General features: G+C 40.1%; 1 protein-coding gene across 1 annotated transcript; it reads right to left on the bottom strand.

Annotated features, from left to right (window-relative positions):
• Positions 1 to 23: 23 nt before the first annotated feature.
• On the bottom strand, positions 24 to 10629 carry LOC113960687 (epidermal retinol dehydrogenase 2-like). Its single transcript, XM_027670404.1, has 7 exons — positions 10590 to 10629; positions 9424 to 9777; positions 5429 to 5560; positions 3876 to 3975; positions 2101 to 2245; positions 994 to 1116; positions 24 to 486 (listed from the first exon to the last, which is right to left on the bottom strand). Exons 2-7 carry the CDS (start codon positions 9748 to 9750, stop codon positions 393 to 395), a joined length of 921 nt encoding a protein of 306 aa, XP_027526205.1. The 5' UTR covers positions 9751 to 9777; positions 10590 to 10629; the 3' UTR covers positions 24 to 392.
• Positions 10630 to 21026: the final 10397 nt, after the last annotated feature.

Genomic DNA, 21026 nt, shown 5'->3' with positions numbered 1-21026 from the left:
AAACATCCCTGCCTGGTCTTTTATTGAGACCTCAGATAAAAGCAGCATGCCATCATAAAATGAGACTGGGTTGTGACTAAAAATCAGTCATTTCAGGCTATGTCATTGAAATTTCAGTCTGAAGACAATACAGTCCATGCCAAGTTGTTGCTTAGTAACTTAACATAATACCTATGTAATTTTAAATTTCAGTGATTTTTCAAAGGTTACTCGGAAAATTACCAAACACAAAGACATAAAAGACAGTAATGAAGAATTAAATTGCATGTTGACCAATGTCAAATATCATACAAGAAGTAAATTGTCTGTCAAAGAATAAACATGAATTAAACTTATTTTTTACTGAAAATATTCAATTTGATGGCACTTGAAGTCTTCAGAATATTTTTGTTTCAATCCTTTTCCTTCTGACCATAGGCTTTATCCATGCTCTCAGGGAACTTGATGCATGATTCAAAGCATAGTATTGCTTTTCTAGGAAGGAAACTGATGAGACAAACACAGAGTTAGGTTTGTTTTTTTTAGAAAAATGTACTCTATAAATAAAGAAATTGTAAATTTATTATATTTGCTCAGTAATTCTAATGTCTGGCAATAACACATTTGGTGTTTCCCCCATGTTATAAGTGAGGGAAACGAATGACAGGCCAAGCCATTTTGCAAAAGCCCAGCCAGCAGTGGAGGCGGTGACTGGAAGCAGACAGTTCTAGCCCAGGCATTACTCCCAGTGTACCATATCATGAAAATTCTTGAAATTTCTATACTCAACTGTAGCTTAAGACATATATTAGAGACAGAAGGGGCCAGAGGAATGCTATTCACCTTACACTATTAAAAAATTAAAACCACTGTTTCTTCAAAGTTGGGTACCTATAACTGGATTGACTGCAGGAATATTAACTAAAGGACTGCTTTTACTAAACATTTCTGCTGATTTTACAGGCATATGGCAAAGGAAAGAAGGCAATGCTAGAAGACAAGACACATGCTTACGTTTTCAAACCCAATAAGCGTAAAGTTGGAGGCATGATTAGATAAAACTTTTCCTTTTTAATTGCATTCAAGATCTTGCAGGCTACATACTCTGGATCATAAACAGGAAGCAAAAGGGGTTTTCTGTGAAACAAGAAAAAATTGTTATGGAATTATAAAACTTTGCTTTTGAGATGTATTCTAACACATATGTAATTAACTAACTTATGAATTTTTCTCCTTCCCCTCAAGTAGCCTTGAAGAGGAATCTCCAGATTTCTTTGTTCCTGCTATCATCAGAATAAATTGAAAACACTTTGATGATGTTTTGAATCTTAATGAATTTAGAGCAAGCAGAGCATAATGAAGTTAATGCCCACAATGATTGCAGCATTTGAAAACTTCCAAGCTTAGCCATACTATATTCTCTTCTACGCATAAAGTTCTGCCTTCTGCGCACCTCCTCCTTTTCTACTGTGGATGCTGAGGTGACAGCTAAGTAGATCAGAACCAGGTCTGTCTCCAGCCAGGAGAAAGGCTGTGCTCTGCATAACATATGCTCCTGCAGGATGATGAATGGTGGAAGCAGGAGCAGAGCACTGACAAACCAACAACACTGCTACCGTGCTACTACAACGGCTAATTCAGTGCTTGCAGCCTCTCCAATTACTGCACCCATAGTCTCCCACCAGATACTGTCACCACAGCTATTCCCTCTCAGAGAAGTACAGTACCTGCTAATACAGCCCATGGGGCACAGTTGATAATGACAGGTCATAGGTATCCTGACAGCCATAACTGTAATCACACTGCCAAAATTACTTGCGGCAGCGAACATCAGCAGTGTCCATTCTACTGACAATTAAGGCTCCCTTTAACCCTTAAATACTGCTGTGCATCCCAAACCATTCCTTGACTGTGAGGTTATTACAGTCCCTGTTGCACACCAGTTATTAACTGTATGCAAGACTTGCATTTCTTTAGATCAAAAGACATAGTTTTATGTGCCAATAGGGCAAAACCACTGAACTGAAAATCAAATCAACCAGCTAGAGACTGAATATGGTATATCTTGTGAGTAGTGATTATTTTTTACATATGAAATAGTACACAATCTCTTTTACTTACGCGCTTTGGAAACCTTTACTTAATTTAGTGTGAACAAAATAAGGGCAAATGATTGTGGTTTTAATGCCATGTTTTCCTGCATGATACAGTTCTGAATTTATGCCTTCCATCATTCCAATGATTGCATACTTGCTTGCAGCATAATCTGAAAAATGAATAAAGAAGAAATATTCAAAATCTCAAAAGCGCCACAGTAAATGCTATATACAGAATTTAACTCTTTGTAATAATATTTAATCCATTATATTATTTAGTTCTTTAATTAGCAGTCTTTTAATTAGTATTTTAAGCATATTGGTGATGCTAACTCTGAAGGTTAATGACTCTTCCTGTGGTTGATGCACACTTGTCTAAGGATAAGATTAATCCTTTCCAGAGCAGTTTTTTTCAGTGCACTATAGAGTGATATAGGAAGATGAACTTATTCAACCTTTTATGTGCATTTCCAGATACTCATGTACGAAGCAGACATTCTTTCAGTTCAGAATGTCTTCACCCTTCAATATCACAGGTTACATTTCAGAAAGAACTGTTTCTAGTGGTAAAATATAAATACCCTACTTATAAATGCTGCTTTAGCCTATTGCTTCTGATTTACCCTGCAACTTTTTGTTTTGTTTTCCCAGGAAGATGGAATCTGGTCAGAATTTTATTTTTGATGAATGTACGGAACTCCATCCTTGGTGATAATCAAAACTTGCCCTCACACAACCCTGTGAAACCTGATCTAAGTTGGGCTTGCTTTTATTTGGATATGTGGACCAAATGACCTTCAGAGATTGCTTCCAACCAAATTATTCTACAATTTTACAGCTGTAAGAAACTAATATAGTGATTTACATGTGGTTTCCTAAAGTTTTTTCAAATCTTTGTGTAAATAGTTGTTAGATACAATGAAATCCAATTTTGCTAAAAGAGTGACTTCAAAGACTGGCATCAAAGTTAGTTTGCTATTCTTCAGGACTTCACCCCCAGTGAATAATGGAACCACACAGCCTAAAAATAAATAGCTAAGGTGTAAAAGGTTAAAACATGGATGCTCAGATACACTCCCATAAGTCTTACAGTTATATGATGAAACCTGAACATAACCTATATTATCAATACCAAATATGACCCAATGATAACAGGTCACAAATGAACACTACAGTAACACCATCAATCAGAAGAAGAAACAAGAGACACTTATTACACCAAAGTTCAGATTCTTAAGGAGTGTCCTCGGAGATACAATCAACATGTAAGACAGGCTTGAGGAAAGACTGGGCAGCAGACCCAGACTGATGAAATAGGCAGGACTATAGCAGACTGCTCTCCTGAGGGATACAGCTGAGAATATTGAGTTTTTACATAGCTTAAAACTTTAATCAAAATAATTTTATTGAAAATTCTGCCAAAATGCCTTCTGGACCTGAAAATCATTTTCCAGCTAAATATATAGTTCCAGATATAATCCGTGTCTCAGGACTCTGAAGAAAACCTGGTGTGAGAAAGAGTTAGACAACCTGTATGCAGTTTCTTCCCACTGCACACATACGAGCTGTATTGTCCTTATTCTGCCGAGATAAGACAGTGTGTAATCAGACAGTAAAATCTGCAGTGAGCTCCCAGTACCACTTAGGCAACGTGACACTGTCACACTCGTTGGTACAACATCACCCTTGGCATCCACAGGTTCTTGTCAGTATAGGTTGCTTAAGCCAAGCATTTGTTAGGTCTCAGAGAAAAGTCATTTTATGTAGATCTAATTTGTAATGGCAGTTGACAATACTAACCTGTCAGTCTGTAGAGTCCCAGTAATCCGCTTGCACTGGCTGTGCTAACCAGGTGCCCACGGTTACGGGCCATCATGGCTGGAAGAAAAGCCTTGCAAGTCTAAGAGAATATACATATATTAAAAAAAACCCTTTATAAATAGACATGTCAAAAAAGTTGCATTTCAAAATTAGGCTTTCTGGGGCTTCATTATACAAGAAGCCCAACTGACATTTTATCTCTGTAACAATTTTTAAATGATAGACAAAATTTCCTTGAATGACTGCCCTCTATTTGATGATCTAACAGCATTAAAATTGTCTTATTAAAAGCAGCAAAGTTTCTATTTTCTCTGCCTCCTGGTTCCTCACGATTTGAGTCTGTTTGAGAGTATTGCCAAAGGTTTGGTACACAAGAGGGAGCTAGAAGTCAACACATCAAGGGAAGTTCAGCTGCCTGTGGGCCCTTTTTTTTACAGACTGAATTTCCAGACAACCCCAGCATCCCAGACCACCACTGTGGGTGACACTAACTGAGGAGAATGCTAGTGTTTTATGAAGGGTTAGATAAAAAAAAGAGACAAACAACAACAATTTTTTTTCAATAGCTGAGATGTCCTATTTGACTCCAAATGTGAGTACCTAGTATATCACTATCCTCCTGCCCAGTGTTTCTTCAGACCTGTCAGGGGGAACATCTCTCTCAGTCCGTTTGCCTCAAGTATTTGGAAGAATGATGCAGTGTGGCTGAGGAATGCTTAGAGGACTCTTACCTGCAAGGATTTTCCATGGAGAACCGCCTTTTAACAAGGGAGTTGCAATGCTATATTGTTCCCTGATGCAAGCTGTTCACTCAGGCACATAAACAAAAAATGCAAGAGGGGGCAAGAGTAACACTCCCTCACAACAAAACCTTCTAAAGGTCAAATGAGAGCCCAAATAACAACAAATTCCTTCAGAGGTAAGAAAATAAAACAAAGATAATACTTCCTATCCACATTACTTTTCTATGTACTTTAATCAGGTGGTGGTTAGGAATGAAAGCACAGCCTGAAGACTGACACCAAAATGTGCAGCAAAAAATGATTGGAATAGAACAATTTAGGTTGGAAAAGAACTTTAAGATCACTGAATCCAACTGTAAACCTAACACTGCAAGTCAACCACTAAGTTATGGTTGTGTCTCCCTGAATGCTACAAGTCCCTTAGACAAAGACTTCTAATGCCAGCAAACAGGGAAGACACATGCCATCATGTCAGCACTAACTTCAGCCACAGCTGTTACAGGTAGAGCATGTTTCATGGTACAGTTGCACAAACTTTTGATTTACCAGAGTGCTCAGGCAGGTTTGTGTTATTACTACTGAAACATAATGGGGAGAGTGTCAATTTGGTGTGTTTCCAATTACAGGATGATTATGAAAACATATTCTCCCCCAGTCGAGGCCCTTCACATCCCTATTCCAAATCGGGGTTTTGAGGTAGACACCACCATGGTGATTTTCACACCAAAACACTTGACTCAACCTTTTGGTCACCCAGAAAAAAAAAAACAACAAACCACAAAACTTTACCCAGACTTGAGAGAAGAAGTTGATTCTGAAGGTCTTTTCAAAATCTGCATCTGGAATGTCACAGAACTTCTTCCCAATCAGTATGCCAGCATTATTGATTAGAATAGTAACATCTCCAACTTCTTTTCTAACCTGAATAAAAAAACCATAAAGTTTTAGAAGGTATCCTTGCCTCTTGCGCTTCATTTATGAAAATGTTTAGTGATATTTGCAGTATTTGATATATCTACTGAAAACATAACTACTTAAGAACTGTTATATTGCTTCAGATCAAAGGTCCATCTAAGCCTCCTAGCCCTTGTCTCATGGTTGAAAGCAATAAAAAAAGGACGAGGGCTCTAAGGTCTCCAGTGTACTTAACTTTTCACGTGCTGCAACTTCAGAGCTTCCTGAGAGACATAAGGTATCAGTATCTTTGTATTGAATATATCCCAGTGATTCTCCACCCCATCTCACTCCCTGAATTTGTCTAATAGCTCCCTGAACTCCAGAATACTTTTGGCTTCCACAGGAATATAAGGCAATAAGTTACAAAGCTTTAGTGTGCACCGTGAGTGTGCTTTAGCTCCAATCGGAACATTTCTTGTCCCATATTTTTGGTATTGTGAGAGACTGCATTCCTCAGACAAGCCTGTTTAACCCCTTTTCTATATAATTTCTCCTGAACTGGAAAGAATTCAACGCAGATTTCTGGGGATACCAATCCTCTGAGGACATACCATGAAGTAGATAGATAACATCACTTGGAAAGAAGGCCAAAATCACCGTTAGCTCTATTATAAAAAGATTTTGGTTTATTATAAAAGATTTTGTCCCAAGATTTGGATTTATATCAAAGCAGATGGCCAAGATTTATTCATAGTATTAAGAATCAGTCTCACTGCAGAGATTCCTGTGCTAGAGGTGAGTGGTTATCCAGTGTCTCAAAAATTATAGTATGAATACAAAAGCATAAAAGTCCCATACATGCTGCTGTCTGGCAATTTGGAAACAGGTACTTCAATCTGATACCCCAACATCTGACCTTCCTTTGGCTCTCTCAGGGAACCTTAGCATTCAGTGAAGACTTGCTTGATACTCCTTCAGCTGTGTCAGGTTTAATGCTTGTCATAGAAAAACAGCGTTCAGATATTAGCACCATTCCACCTGCACAAATGAATGCAAATCTAGACACTACTGAGTATGGCAGGAATACTCAATTCTTCCTTCGTGGGCTGTATCTGTGCTTTCTTCCCACTTATATCTTTTAACTGCTGTGTCAGTCCATGTGATGATCCTGTTTTTCTTCACTTGACAACACAGCTTCACCAGCCAGCATTTTATTTAACCTGGCTTCATTTGACCTGTTTGCTCACTACTACAAAATACATGTGAAGCTTGGCTTCCATTTGCAAAAAGTCAACCTGATTATTATACATTACGTATTTTGTGAGGTGTCTATTACTTCCTCTCTTTATTATAATTTCTACCAATTTTCTCTAAGACAAGATCGTAGTTTGTGGCCTCTCAAGTGCACTTTAAAACTGGAATATTTGCTACTCTTTGTTTCTGGTCACATGTTGTAGCAAAACACACCCCCCACATTTCCAGCCCATCAGATCCATATCTGATTTCCTTCAAAATTCCCAAGTGGATACTGCCTGATCCTGAAAATTAGTTGCTGTTCACTTCACCAGTTTATTTTTAAAACCTCTTCTTTAGGGACTTTGGTTGTTTGATTTGCTTCCCATAAAGAAAGCTCTCATTATCGGAAAATACCTAGGTTTTTCTGCAGTGAGTATATCAAATAAAAACAATTAATTTAGCTTTTTTGCTATTGCTTTATCTTCTGGGTCTAAGCTCAAGACTTCTCAGATTACCAATCAAAAAGTTGAAGGTATTTTCAAGAGTAGAGGAGGCATCTAGATGAAAGACCCTTAAACTAAGAAAATTTCTCGCTTCATCATGACAGTTCAATACATGCAAATATCTATGAAGATGTTGATATTGTTAACAATAATTTAACACCTTAACAGCAATTTTTGAATTTTAAACAACTCTTCAAACTTCTGTTGGTAGGTCAGTCTGCGCCCTGCAGTATAGTGTTTGCTGATATGTGCACAGCAAATTCTGCAGGCTGGAGCCCTGCGGCTCATTTGGTTAATGTATTTGGAGATTGAAAATTACTGGAGGGCACAGAAAAAACCTTTTGAGACTGTGTTAAACTAAAAGTAAACAAATAATTTAAAAATGTTCAGCATGGACATTGAAGTCCAACAAAGAAATTAACTGCATAAGCCTAAATTACACCTTTTGGTGCATGTCTTTGCAAGAAGCAGACAGCCTTTATGGGAAGTGGACTTTAATGCCAATTTGAAATGTTATCTTTTAAAGAGATTTGATCTTGGCAAATTCTAAGGTAAGTTTTTATTTTTACTTGCAAAAAATAAGATTTGAGAAGAACTGTTGGTTTTTTATAGTATCATTTCAAATAAAGATCAAATGTCATATATGAAGTACTGACCACAAATTGCTCAGAAAAAGTTTTCATCTTGCTTGGAAGTGATAACAGATATGAAGATTGCTGAAATCACTGTGATTGCTACTCCAAAATTGTTGCAGTCATTATCAATGTCTCACACAGGTGTCAGGATCACATCATCTCTCCTGACCAAGTCATTGGCAAAGATAATCCTCCTTGAACACTGCATATTGTGTCAGCACAGGACAGACCACTCAACAACTTGCTCATCTGCACTTACATGCTGTTATGGTACAATAAATACACCACTGCCCAAGGATTACCGTGGTACCACCTGTGGTTCTTAACATTTAGGACCAATGGCTCTAAGCGGAATTTTTTCTGTGCACAGTCAGCTGTCTGTGTCCCTAATGGTGCTAACAAGGGTGGGTAAAATAATACCTTGTTGACTGCAAATGTGAGAATTGCAGTTTCAGATACTTACAGATCCTGAATCCAACTTACCTTTTAGAAGAACTTTGCATTGGGAACATTTCTTGAGGGAAAAAAAATGTTTCAAACTTTCATAGCCATGCTTAGAAGGAATTAATTTGTTTTGGTTAAAATTAAAAGCAACAACCATGAAACAAAGAGCCCCCCCTTACAATTTTCATAGAAAATTAATGTTACATTTCAAGGCCATTCTGAAACAATCTATCAACAATCACGTCATGAAATGTTTTAGCTAATTTCTCTGATATATGCCTTCAGACACTGAACAGTGTATGTTCTTATATAACAGAAGAATTTATCCTTGGATAAAATGTCAGAGTGGCTAACTGGATTATAAGTAAGGCTATACTGGGAAATATTTTCAGGCAGTTTAAGGACAAGTAAAAAGTAACAATGTGAATGTCCAATTTCTAGACTCTGACAATAATAAAAGTAAAAAAAATAATAATTAAAGAATGTAGGTCAGCCCAGCAAAAGACTTTAATTTAAAATGGAGGTCTTTCCTACCTTACTTCCCAGCTATATTGACCAAAAAATAAAATGAAGCTGAATCATCATTTTGACTGGAGACCCTGATGACATTTCTGAAAACATTATACCCTCAAAGAATTACAGTTTTCTATACAAATGGGCAAGGGAAAGAACTCCCCTCTTACAACATATACTGATTTTTTTCTTTTTTTTTTTTTAATTTCTTGATATCTTGAAGAAATTTCAAAGCCTAAACAAATATATGAAGATAACCTCTGCTGCGTGTTTTACCATACTCTTAATATAGAAGAAGTTACTGTCTCACAATGAAGACTAAAAATGGATAAATCTCAACAGAACCTCTTAAATCCAGTTACTTTATTGAGAACATAGTTTAACTAAGGTCCATCTAGAAGTGACTTGTTGAAAAGACAAAGTCATTGCCCTACATGATTTCTTATCTTTAGTGAATAGAAACAGTTTCTAAAAAGAAAAAAAAAAGAAAAAGAATCCATAGCATATACTATTAAAAAGAAGCAAGAAAAATCAGAAGTAAGAAGTCAAATCTTACCTTGTCTGCCTTTTCATAGATATCCTCTCTACTGCTGCAGTCACAATGATAGACAAACACCTGGTTAGCTCCTTTTTCTTGGGCTAATCTGCATGTTTCCTTGTTACCTTTGTCATCGATGTCCCAAAGAACCAAAGTCACTCCCAAAGGAGCAAATTTTAAGGCAATCTGCCTTCCAATCCCATTTGCAGAACCAGTAATAAGAACTATTTCACCAGCAAAAGATTTTTTGCGTAGAGGACATATACAGATGAGATTCTCAATAAATAAATAAAAGAAAAATTTCAGGTACTGTAGTAACTTCCGGATGCATCTGAAGTTTAACATGATTTTTCAGGTACAAGCACCACTCTTCTGTAATTCAAATCCAGAAATAAAATACATTATGACACTGAGATATTGACTAAAAAAAGAGGTTGACCTTCAAACAGCCATTTCTTTTGCATTGTTCTTTTCTGCATGTACAAAATACATTATTAAAGATTTGCTTTGTGAAATATACCGGATCCTCACTAGTAGAATTAAAGCAAATATCTTCTGCTAGATCCTATAGACCTTCTGTTTCATCCTGGGGTCCTCAGCTTCCATCTCCTTTTTTGAAAAGATTAACTCACATACATTTAAAACAGGTATGTTGAGTCAATACCTACAGAGCACTTCGTTTTCACAGCGAGGTGATGTTAGCTGAACAAAAAGGTACTGAACACACTGGTGTGGTATCAACCTTAGGAAGGAAGGTGTCCTCCTTAGCAGCAAACGTTACCTGCTATTTCGGGAGGCAGGCAATCGGAACGTTCCCACACTGTGTGTATTTTCCAGTGCCGTACGGCCGTAATCACACCACGTATTCCCATTTGTGAGCAAATTGCCAGTCACAGGCAAAAGCCTAGCAGTTAGGAGCCTTGATTTTCACCCTACATTAGACCGTACCGCTTCCTTTACGGGAAGAGCGAAGCTCAGGAGAAGGAGCGCCCGTCACCGACACGCCGGGCCCGTCCCGCCGCCGGGCTGTGTCCCGGGGGGGGAGGCTCCAATCTCCCCGCGGCTGCGGCCCCCTCGCCCCTTCCCCACCAGCCCTGGCCCTGCCTCAGCGGGGCTGAGCGCCCCTCGCTCCTCCCGCTCCATACCCCCGTCGGGTCCCGGCCCCGTCGGGCCCCCGCGCTCACCGCCGGCTCCTGCCTGCCCCGCACTGCCCGCCTGCCGCGGCCCAGGGCTGGTATTACCCTGCCCGGCCCGGCCCGGCCCGCCCCGAAGGTTGGGCTCCTTGCGGGGGCGGAGGCGGCCCGAGGAGGTGCAGGATGCGGGGCCGGGGCTGGGGCAGGCGGCGCTTCCCGGCTGGGCGGGTGCGGGATGCCGGATGCCGGCGGGGCCGCCCGGCTCTGCGGCAGAGGGTACCAAGCCTTGCCGAGGGCACCTATCGGGTGGCAGCCGCCGCTACCGGGTCGACATATCCCGCTGCTGCTGCTGCCACATCGGCGGCCCTCCCGCGCCTGGCTGGCCCGGCCATCGGGAAGGCACCGCAGGCTCCATCCCGCTTGGAGAACCACCTGGCCAAGGGCTTGGATAGCAAGGGATCTCTCCTCCCCCTGCTGCTACTTCGTAGCAGTTACCAAGTTAAAAACTTCTTACTTTACATCATAAATTACTGTTCACCGACTTGCCGGGATGAGAGCAAATCATAGCTGATCATAGACGTGTCTCCCTAAAACAGTGAAACCCCACGATTATCATTGTTTCTTGTGGGTCCTCAGTTTTCCACACATGCCTTATCCAACCTTAAAACCACAGTTCTGCACCACTGAGGCATCACTGTATTTTCCCCAAGTTTGAATAGAAAGCCACGCTCCTACCTAGGTCCTTAAGAATGTGCTTTTCCTGTGGTGTTATCTGCTTGTCTCGATCACCTTGACATCTTCCACCCTGTTTACATAAAAAGGCAATAAAGAGAGCACTACTTTATTTGCTGTACTTTGAATTTTGAATAAGTGATACTGAAAGTCTTTTTTATCAGCAAGTCATAGAGGGAAATTATTTGAAAAAAGTCACAGTATGCTCTGATCCACACAATTCAGATTAGACTTCACGGGGATTAACAGGGTATTTTTCAGGTAAGCTGAAATGAAATTATAGTTCACATAATTTGATGTAATTTACACCAAGAAATATGGTGGAAAATTCTAGGCTGTCAGTGTGAATAGTTATATGGAAGGGATGTGCTTTCATACACGATTAACTGTTGAATATTCTGTTTAGGTGCCAGCAAAAGGGGAAGCTGAAATACACGCACTGAGGCTGAAGGCAGATCTAAAAGCCTCAGTGAGCTGTGGTTCCAAACAAGGCACCAAGCAATGCAAAATAGGTGGGTAAGGTAACTCCAAGTGTCTCACTGTAATCGGTAATTATATGGCAAAATCAGCAGACTATGGTGAGGGGAAGCTGAAATGATTCAGCAATGAATTCCTGGTTATGAAACAAACCAGAGGAGATGCTTGTTTATTATGATGACACTTCAAGGTGAACAACATTGGTGAGGAACAGTGTTGCAACCAGAACTTTGCAAGCTGTAAGTTAACAGGAGAAGCCTGTTTCCAAAGCACGTGGTTATGCAAGTATGAGAACACATCACTTCCCTGCTCTTACGCTGAATTGACCTAAGAAGCAGCTAGCTATCATTCTGTACGTAGTGACAATGACAGCGACGATTAAAAATTTGTATACCTAGATTAGAGGCTTCAGTGTGGTAGTGAAGTATTACAGCTTATTGCTAGCTTTAGGTAAAGAGTGGATGTAGTAAGTGACAAGGGACTTGGGGGACACACAGTGATTTTGGATAAGTTACATTCTGCTCACCAATAGCTAGATTTGATGACACCTTTAGAGACTTGTTTAGCATTTGGAGATTAAATATCTGTGTGGCTTTTTGTCTTAGTTTTGTCCCAGTGTTTCATAACACTGAATTTTGTCGTCAAACAGAAACTTCTTTTCCTGGTTGATGTATGCACCACAACTTGTCTCTAGCCCCAAACTTATCTTTCTCCACAATTAACTTCAAATTTGTACCAGAAGCTCCATTTCCAAATGATATTAAAAGCACAGGAATGAAATTTTCCACAATGTTTGACTGCACTGGAAAAAAAAAAAGCCATGAAAACAGCCCCATGAGTGGTATTTTTATTATTGACCTTCCAGTAACAAACCTTCATGTCTGGCATTTGTTTTAATCATAACAAAGCTATTAAACATACGACACAGAGCAAATGCACAAATAAATAAATTTAGGTTCACCACTAACAAGGTCAAGAACACAAATAACCACACAGCCGAGAATGCCTAAAGATCACAGTAAACCAGCATCTTTATGTACCACCGAACATTTTGTACATACTCCATGTTATGAGAACTTAAGACAAGTCATAGGAGGCTGTCATGGTTTAACCCCAGAGAGCAACCAAGCCCCACACAGCCACCCTCTCACTCCCCCACCAGTGGGATCAGGGAGAGAATTGGGAGTGTAAAAACTAGAAGACTCATGGATTGAAATAAAGACAGTTTAACAGATAAAGCAAAAGCTGTGCACACAAGCAAAGCAAAACAAGGAATTAATTCATTGCTTCTCATGGGCAGGCAGGTGTTCAGCCATCTCCAGGAGAGCAGGGCCCCATCACACGTAACAGTTACTTGGGAAGACAAATGCCATCATTCCAAACATACCCTCTTCTTCCTTCCTCCCCTGGCTTTATATACTGAGCATAATGTCATATGGTATGGAATACCCCTGTGGTCAGGTGGGGGCAGCTGTCCCAGCTGTGTCTTCTCCCAATTTACCATGCACCCCCAGCATCCTCACCAGAGTGGCAGTATGAAAAGCAGAAAAGGCCTTGGCTCTGTGTAAGCACTACTCAGAAATAACAAAAACAATAAAAACATCTCTATATGTAATCATTGTGTTCAGCACAAATCCAAAACAGAGCTCCGTACTAGCCACTGTGATGAAAATTAACTCTACCCCAGGTAGAACCAGCACAGAGGCATATCAAATTAAGCCTATCAAGTCTATTACAATAAATCACTATCCTTTATTTCTGTGCATAAGAATCGGTTAAACACGTGCTAAAATCTATCCACGTAGAGAGGGATTTGGCTGAGGTTTTCTCGTGGTGTAAATCCTCTGGCACACTTACAATTGTCAAGGTGACAGTATTTCAGTATATGCTTGTTGTGATACATGGAATTATCAAAACTGCTGCAGACCTTGCATAGTAAATGTAAGTATAACTAATTTTATTAGCCTTTTGATTGGTAGTAAAGATTAGAGTTAGAGAATTACCTTCTATTCTCAAGCCATCTGGACCTTTTGAATATTTCTGGTGGATTACACATTGACCAATTGATTGCTGAGAATGTGAAGATGCTTACTTGCAAGGTGCTGAGGTGAATGATATTGAGAAGCATCTTCACTGCTGAGCTGCAATAGGTGATTAAAATATATGTTATTAATTACTAATAATTACTATATCCTACAGCTTTTTATAAATAGTTATTAAGTATTTATCAATATATTAATAAGACATTTGTGTACTTATCATCATCATCATCATCATGGCTGGGCTTCATGAACGAAGATTTGGGAAGGGCTCTACCCATGTTTGTTACAAGTGCGTTGGTGGCTAAAAAGGCCACGTTCGGTTGCAAAAGGCACAGCAGAAAGACTCCTTAGGAGGTATATTCTGCAAGGCTGGATTTTTTCTGCATTGTCTTTTCTCCTCAAGAGTGATCCTGCGTGCTTTCTCAAAAGCATCAGCAGCGTTATAGACAGTGTGTCTCCAGACCTCCCGGTTGGAGGCCAGAGTAGACCAGTTATGTTGATCAATGTGGCCAAGGCTGAGATGTTGTTTCAGGGAGTCCTTGTATCTTCTCTTCAGGGCTCCTCTCATGCGGCAGCCGGTGGCAAGTTCACCATAAAGCAGGATCTTAGGGAGGCGGTGGTCCTTCATCCTGGAGATGTGTCCTACCCAGCGCAGCTGTGTTCTCAGCAACATGGCCTCAATACTTGTGACTGCTGCTTGTTCTAGAACAGATGTACTGGTTACATAATCTGACCAGTGGATATTTAGGATTGTACGAAGACAGTGTTGATGGAAGTGTTCGAGGAGTCACAGGTGGTGGCGGTAGATGACCCATGATTCGGATCCATATAAGAGAGTAGACAGCACAATGGCTCTGTAAACACTGATCTTTGTATTCTTCAAGTGTTTATTTCGCCAAACTCTTTTATGGAGTTTTCCAAAAGCACTATATGCCTTTGCTAACCTGTTGTCTATCTCCCCGTCAATCTTACCATCCGAGGAGATGAGGCTGCCTAGGTAATTAAACTGCTGAACTGATTTGAGCTCTGATTGGCCAATGGTGATATGGGGATGATGGGGGACTTCCTGAGGTGCAGGTTGATAGAGAACTTCTGTCTTCTTTAAGCTGACTTCCAGCCCAAAAAGCTCAGCAGCCTCTGCAAAGCAGGATGTTAAACGCTGCAGGGCTGCTTCTGTGTGGGCGACAAGGGTGGCATCATCAGCATAAAGCAGCTCCCGGACAAGATGATTTAAGATCTTAATATGGGCCTTCAGTCGCCTTAGGTTGAACAGGCTTCCATCAGTATGATATCGAATGTAGATACCGTCCTGATCATCGAGGTCTGCCATGGCCCTTTGGAGCATCATGCTGAAGAAGACTGTGAATAGGGTTGGTGCAAGAATGCAGCCTTGTTTCACACCATTTCACACTAGAAAGGGCTCAGAAAGTGCATTGCCATATCTGACTTGGCCGTGCTGATCCTCATGGAGTGAGATAATCATTTTAAGGAACTTGGGGGGACAACCTAATTGTTCCAAAATCTGCCATGGACCTTTTCTGCTCACAGTATCGAAAGCCTTGGTGAGGTCAACAAAGGTTACATAGAGACCTTTGTTCTGTTCCCTACACTTCTCTTGCAGTTGTCTGAGAACAAATACCATGTCTGTGGTACTCCTGTTGGCTCTGCAACCACATTGGCTTTCAGGTAGAATTCCTTCTGCTATAGCGGGTATTAGTCTGTTCAAGAGTATTCTTGCCAGGATTTTGCCAGCAATGGAGGGCAGAGTAATACCACGGTAATTTGAACAGTCTGATTTAATTCCTTCCTTCTTATAGAAAGTGATGGTGACCCAGAAGCCGCCGCACGTCCGCAGCCAGCCCCCGAGCATGTCCGCAGCGGGAGAATGGAGAGGGGGAGCCTCGCTGGCGAGTACTGTGCCCTCGTGGGAGTAGAGAGGGGAGCTTCGGAGCACACAGAGGTTGTGTACTATCAGTATGTAAAACTACCATCAAAAAGAAAAATATGGACTTAGTAGAATGAGATTACTTTATGAAATGCTTGATGAATAATTATTTTACTGGGCAACTGAATGCCTTGTGTTTGTATTTTAAAACTTAATATAAGCCATTCACATGCTGCAAACAGATGTGACAAAAAATGCTTTGATAAATACAGACAAATTAAGTGATATTTTAACATTTTCTGACAAAACTAATTTTTGCAGACTCTAACAATTCTTTAGATCTCTGTTGAATTTGTGGAAGAATTTTATTTGTCATTCAAAATGGTTTGATATCATATCAGTTCTGAAAATTAATGTAGTTGTGCAGATCATGAGGCTATTTGCATTTATATATTTGGAGAAACAAAACATAAAAAACCCCACAAGTATACCTAATTCCTCAAAAAGTGAACTGTTTAGCACTGATAAGGACTGGTGAGGAAAAGCAACTCTCTGCAGGCCACTAGATCTGTTGAAGTTAGTGAATTGATATTATTAAAATAAAATGTCCGGGTTTATAAGGATCCAAACAAGAAGCATATAGCCTGTCTACGATAGTGAATTTAGTCATGTGATTTAATTTTAAGAGTAATCCGATATAGTACACAAGATTAAAAGTGGGAATCCCTTATTACACAGCGTATGCGACAGCCTTAACTCTCTAGACTTAATAATTTTAACTTCCAGAAGGTCAGGAAAAGCTCCTATTTTTTCCTAAATGTGTCAAAACATGCTTCTGACCTGTAGAAGTCAAAGGCATCAGCCTGAAATCTCACCAGACAGCTATGACTTATGCTAAATGAAATCAAAGTAGTATTTTTATTAATTCACCAGAAGGAAATAAAATCCTCAGTGCAAACTTAATGTATCCCTTGGATCTGTGCATATTCTTTCTAAAAGCTTTGGCCAAAACTCAGAACTACAACAGAGCACCCAAAAGGCAATGCACTCTGCAGTGAACCTTACATCCTACCTCAAGATGAAGTTCATCAGTGATACATGGGAAGTGCTTGTACACATTATAAATGAAGAAGAAACAGAGTTTCAGCTCACAAAACTTGGATCTTGTGTCCTGAATCAAACCATGAGTTTCTTGCTTTCCGAGGAATAGCAGGGAGCAGGGAGAACCTCTTTTCCTGTTTTTTTTTTCCTTCTAATTGGTTCAATATACTTCATCACACAGTCAGCCAAACTAATTTAACCTCCATTGAACTGAAAATTAGGAGTTGCTGTATCAGATAGCTGTTGTAATACTGCTGGGGCATAATCCTGGAAATAACTATAGGCCATTTTGGCTACAGGATAGTTTGTACTTCTCACAGGTATTTGAGAAAGTACTGTAAAGAAAATCCTTAGCTATTGAACTTAAGCCATCCTATAGAGACATCCTGCAGAGACATTTCAGCTCAGATCCCTATAGCTGTGCAGATGCGTAGGGATCCCTCTGTGCATGCCACACCTATTTTCGAAGGTGTTGCTTATCTGCATCCACATCTGCAGGTGCTTAGTGTTCTGCAAATTGGTAATTACAATGTCAGTCAAAGGGCAACTCTACCCTGTGACTGAGAAGGTGCTTGGAGTATGTGCCTCACCAGCACCACCTTTGTATCCCTTGTGAACTGGCGGGTATCTGTGAGAGTACAGTCATACCTGGTGTAGGGGCACCAGTGCTTGTCTGCTGCTTCATTCCAATTAAAACACACAGCTGATAGTACCATTCCTTAGGAAGAGGGCACAAAACACGGAGCCTGTCATTTTTGTGCCTAAAGACACTTAAGAATTTAAAGTGCAGAACCTCACATCCCTGGAAATGGGTGTCATTTGGGAAAAGCTGCTACTGACTGTGCTCTTCATGAGGAAAAAAATGATACCTTGGAGACAATTTTAGGCAAATAGTAGAGGACAAAACTATAAAGTTTTCTCTTGCATGTAGAAAACTGGCTTTGCTTCCCAGGTTGAAATATTATATTCCCCAAAAGAAGCCAGGAAGGAGAATGATGTCTTCCGTAAGTTAGTCAGACATACAAAGTCTTTTTGTATGTAGTCTGACCAGTTCTTCCTGTCAAATGGTATTCCCTGCCTCCCAATTAATTGAAAGGCTGAAATTATTTATGACTCAGCAACTATATTTTCTTTTATCTCTTTAACCCTTTTCAGCTTGAATGACATGCAATTGGACTAATTTACTAGGAGGGGTTCTTTATTTGCAGGTGGGCATAATGGCACTTGAATGTACTCATAAATAATTTTCTTGTATATTGAAAAAATGAGCACTTATTTGAGTGGTGGTATTGCTGAGGACTACAGAAATGGATTACCCAATCTTTTTTAGCCTGACTAAGCAGTGTCACTGTGCTGCAGAAGAGTCTAATAGTGATGGGGCTGTAATAGCAGTGGTGGGGAGCCTAATAGTAAGTGGAAGAAAAGATGGTATTCCTGCTCAGGAAGGATCTCTTTTCTGAGAACACTTTCTGCGATCACAGACTGGGCTGGATTAGGGACTCTGAACTGCAACAGTATGGAGCAGAAGGCAAAGGGGATATGGTGATGGAAGTCTGGGCATGTAGGCTGACAAACTGCTGTTTTATAGTAGCTGGAGCTTTCTCAAGGTGTGACTCAGTGCTTCTACTGAATAATCAAATAATCTGAAAATCACCAGAGAATAATCATGCTAGGAAGAACTGCCATCAGGACTCCAGAACAGCTGGAGTATACCAGCAGCGCCAGCAAACCACAGAAGACCTCAAAGCTGTGCAAGAATTGAAGGGGAAGGTGTCTTCAGTAATGAGCGATATTATTCAGAAAAGGATCTTCTCTAGGAATTTACCTTTACCTAACGCTATGCCTATTTATTTTGTCTCATGTTAAGGTCAGTTAGTGATTTAATTACTCTTTTCATTAAGATACTGAGAAACTGAATGATGATGGTATTCACATTTACACAAAGAAGGTAGAGCAGATTTGTCATCATGCTGCCATGTTTTTGATCAGACTTCACCAGTGACCTTAGCCTTTCAAGGGCCTGCAAGGACTGGTGCTGGGACAGTGAAGTTAGGAAATTTAAAAGGCATTTGCAGGCACCACGTTCTGAATGGTCATGATGTTGTGAACAGATTCATTTATGCAGTTATGGTGAAACTCCTTGAGTCCAAGGGATCTCAAGAATTCAAAGGGAGAAGCTACTACTTCTGATCCTCTTAGTCTAGTCTGAGAACCTCATTTCAGAATTTTTGTCTCAGTTACTGCAGAGAAACTCAGTATGATGGATACCTGGGAGTAAAGCACCTCTCCTATCTTCGGTCTGCTGATCCACAGCTTGGTAAGCAAAGTTTAAGCGTGCACAGGCTTCCATAGAAGTTCTTTGCTTTAACTAGTTTCCACTGCTTCTGCTCAGATGGAAGCTGACAGCTTTTTTTTTTCTGGCTGATGGGCAAAGAATGACTTTGCCACATTAACTGTTTCATTCGCTGTCATAGCATGACAGCTATGCTGTATTAACAAAAAAATAAAATAAAAAAGGTATTTTTCTGTGTAATACTTTTCTAGATGGAGAAATGTGATGCAGTTGAAATTTCAGCCCTATTCCCTGCCCTTGTCAGCTAGTTGTTGAGGAGATGAAGAGGAAATGTAGAAAAATGTGAAAGTCCTACTGTAAAACCCTTTTATACTGCAGGTCATGATTGAAAAATGCCAGTGTATATGTTCCAAGAGAGGCTTATGTGGCTTGTCTGCCTCAACTGCTTTTATGAGGCAGTTATTTGTGCTGCTGCTGCCATTGTCTCCTCTCATGAGAGGGAAAAAAAGCGTTACCTGAATAAGTGTTTTAGAATATTTTCCAGGGCATTAAGTCCAAGAATTAAGATGCAGATTCCGATTGGAGCAGTTTTCATAACTCAGAGTCCTGTAATTTTATATGGATTGGAATCGAGATGAGCTCATATCAGACGTATGCACACAGATCTCACTGCACTTGGAGTGCAAGTCAGTACGTACATTTAAACTTAGTAGGAAAGTACAGGATTGGTAGGATCTTTTGCAAGCGGTCACATGGGCTGGAGAAGACTTGTTGAGAAAGAGTAATGCCAGAATTGCAAGAGACAAAAGTCAGGTATGCCCCTACAGACTTGGATAGCTATGAAGAGGGTTAGCATTCATAATCTGTGTATAAGGACATGCCAGCCTTCTCCTTGAGGAAGGAGTGCAGTGCAGTGCAATGCTTTTAACAAAGCTTTTAGCAGAGTGTAAAAGCACATCTTTTAGATGTGTTGTTGTGATCACTATTCAACTTTGAAAGATTTCATTCCATGGTTTCAGCAAGGATTAAAGTAAATGCTCAGTTTAGGTAGTCACAATCTAATTAAACAAATTCAGTCTAAATCCCTGCTGGGCCAGTAAAGATTTGTCTGTCAAATACCTCTAAGCATTTTCATTTTCTATAGCAACAGTTAATTGGATATGCAACTGTCAGTTTAAATGCTTTAAATGGGGCTGATGGGATTAGTAATTGAATGCTTGGATTAATGATTTACAGCTGGCTTTGCTGCCCTGTTCCTTGCTCACAGGTATGTTCATGATAGCTCCCTATCCTTATCAGGTGGATGACATAGTGGTCTATGACTGCCATATAGTTATGATGGTATGAAATACAGTTATGATACAGGTTTGATGTAACCAGTGCATTCTGACACGTAGAACTATTTTTAATACTGTGGGGAGCAAGGGATTATGATCAAAGTGTTAAAAGCAAAAAGTCTAAAAACAACCACCTAATCTTCACAGTTAGGACTTGGAACTGGAAGTCTCTGTCATTCTCCAATTAAATGCATAAATGTCTTTTATGGTTTGAGTTGGAAAGCAAACCTCAGTGTGGTGGGTGGTGAAATTATACCCAAAGCTGTGAGTTGAGGCTGACAAAGGGATTTCCACGAGAGGTGGCAGGACTGCAAAGGGAGTGGAAGAGATGAAGCCTGTACACCGTCAAAGTGTCTGCTATTGGAGAAAGAGACCAGACTGCAAAGTTTAGTCAGGTAGAGGGATCTCATTGGTGATGCTTGCATCACTCATCTTGTTGGGAACTGAAGAGAAGCATGAAAGTTTTAAGCCTCAGGTGGGGAAGTGGTTATTCTGTTCTCTGTGTAACATTTTAGATCCCACTTCAGTGCTTTAAAAGACCAAAAATACAGTATGCTCCTTGGGGTGTCACGGGTTTCAAGGCCAGCTAACCTGTACCAGGAATTTCTTTGTTCTCAGAGC

This window comes from Neopelma chrysocephalum, unplaced genomic scaffold (assembly GCF_003984885.1).
Source record: "Neopelma chrysocephalum unplaced genomic scaffold, ASM398488v2 Primary Assembly neopelma1_22, whole genome shotgun sequence".
Lineage (NCBI taxonomy): Eukaryota > Metazoa > Chordata > Aves > Passeriformes > Pipridae > Neopelma > Neopelma chrysocephalum.
The sequence above is the reverse complement of the archived record's forward strand: the minus strand, read 5'-3'. Positions and strand labels throughout refer to the sequence as shown.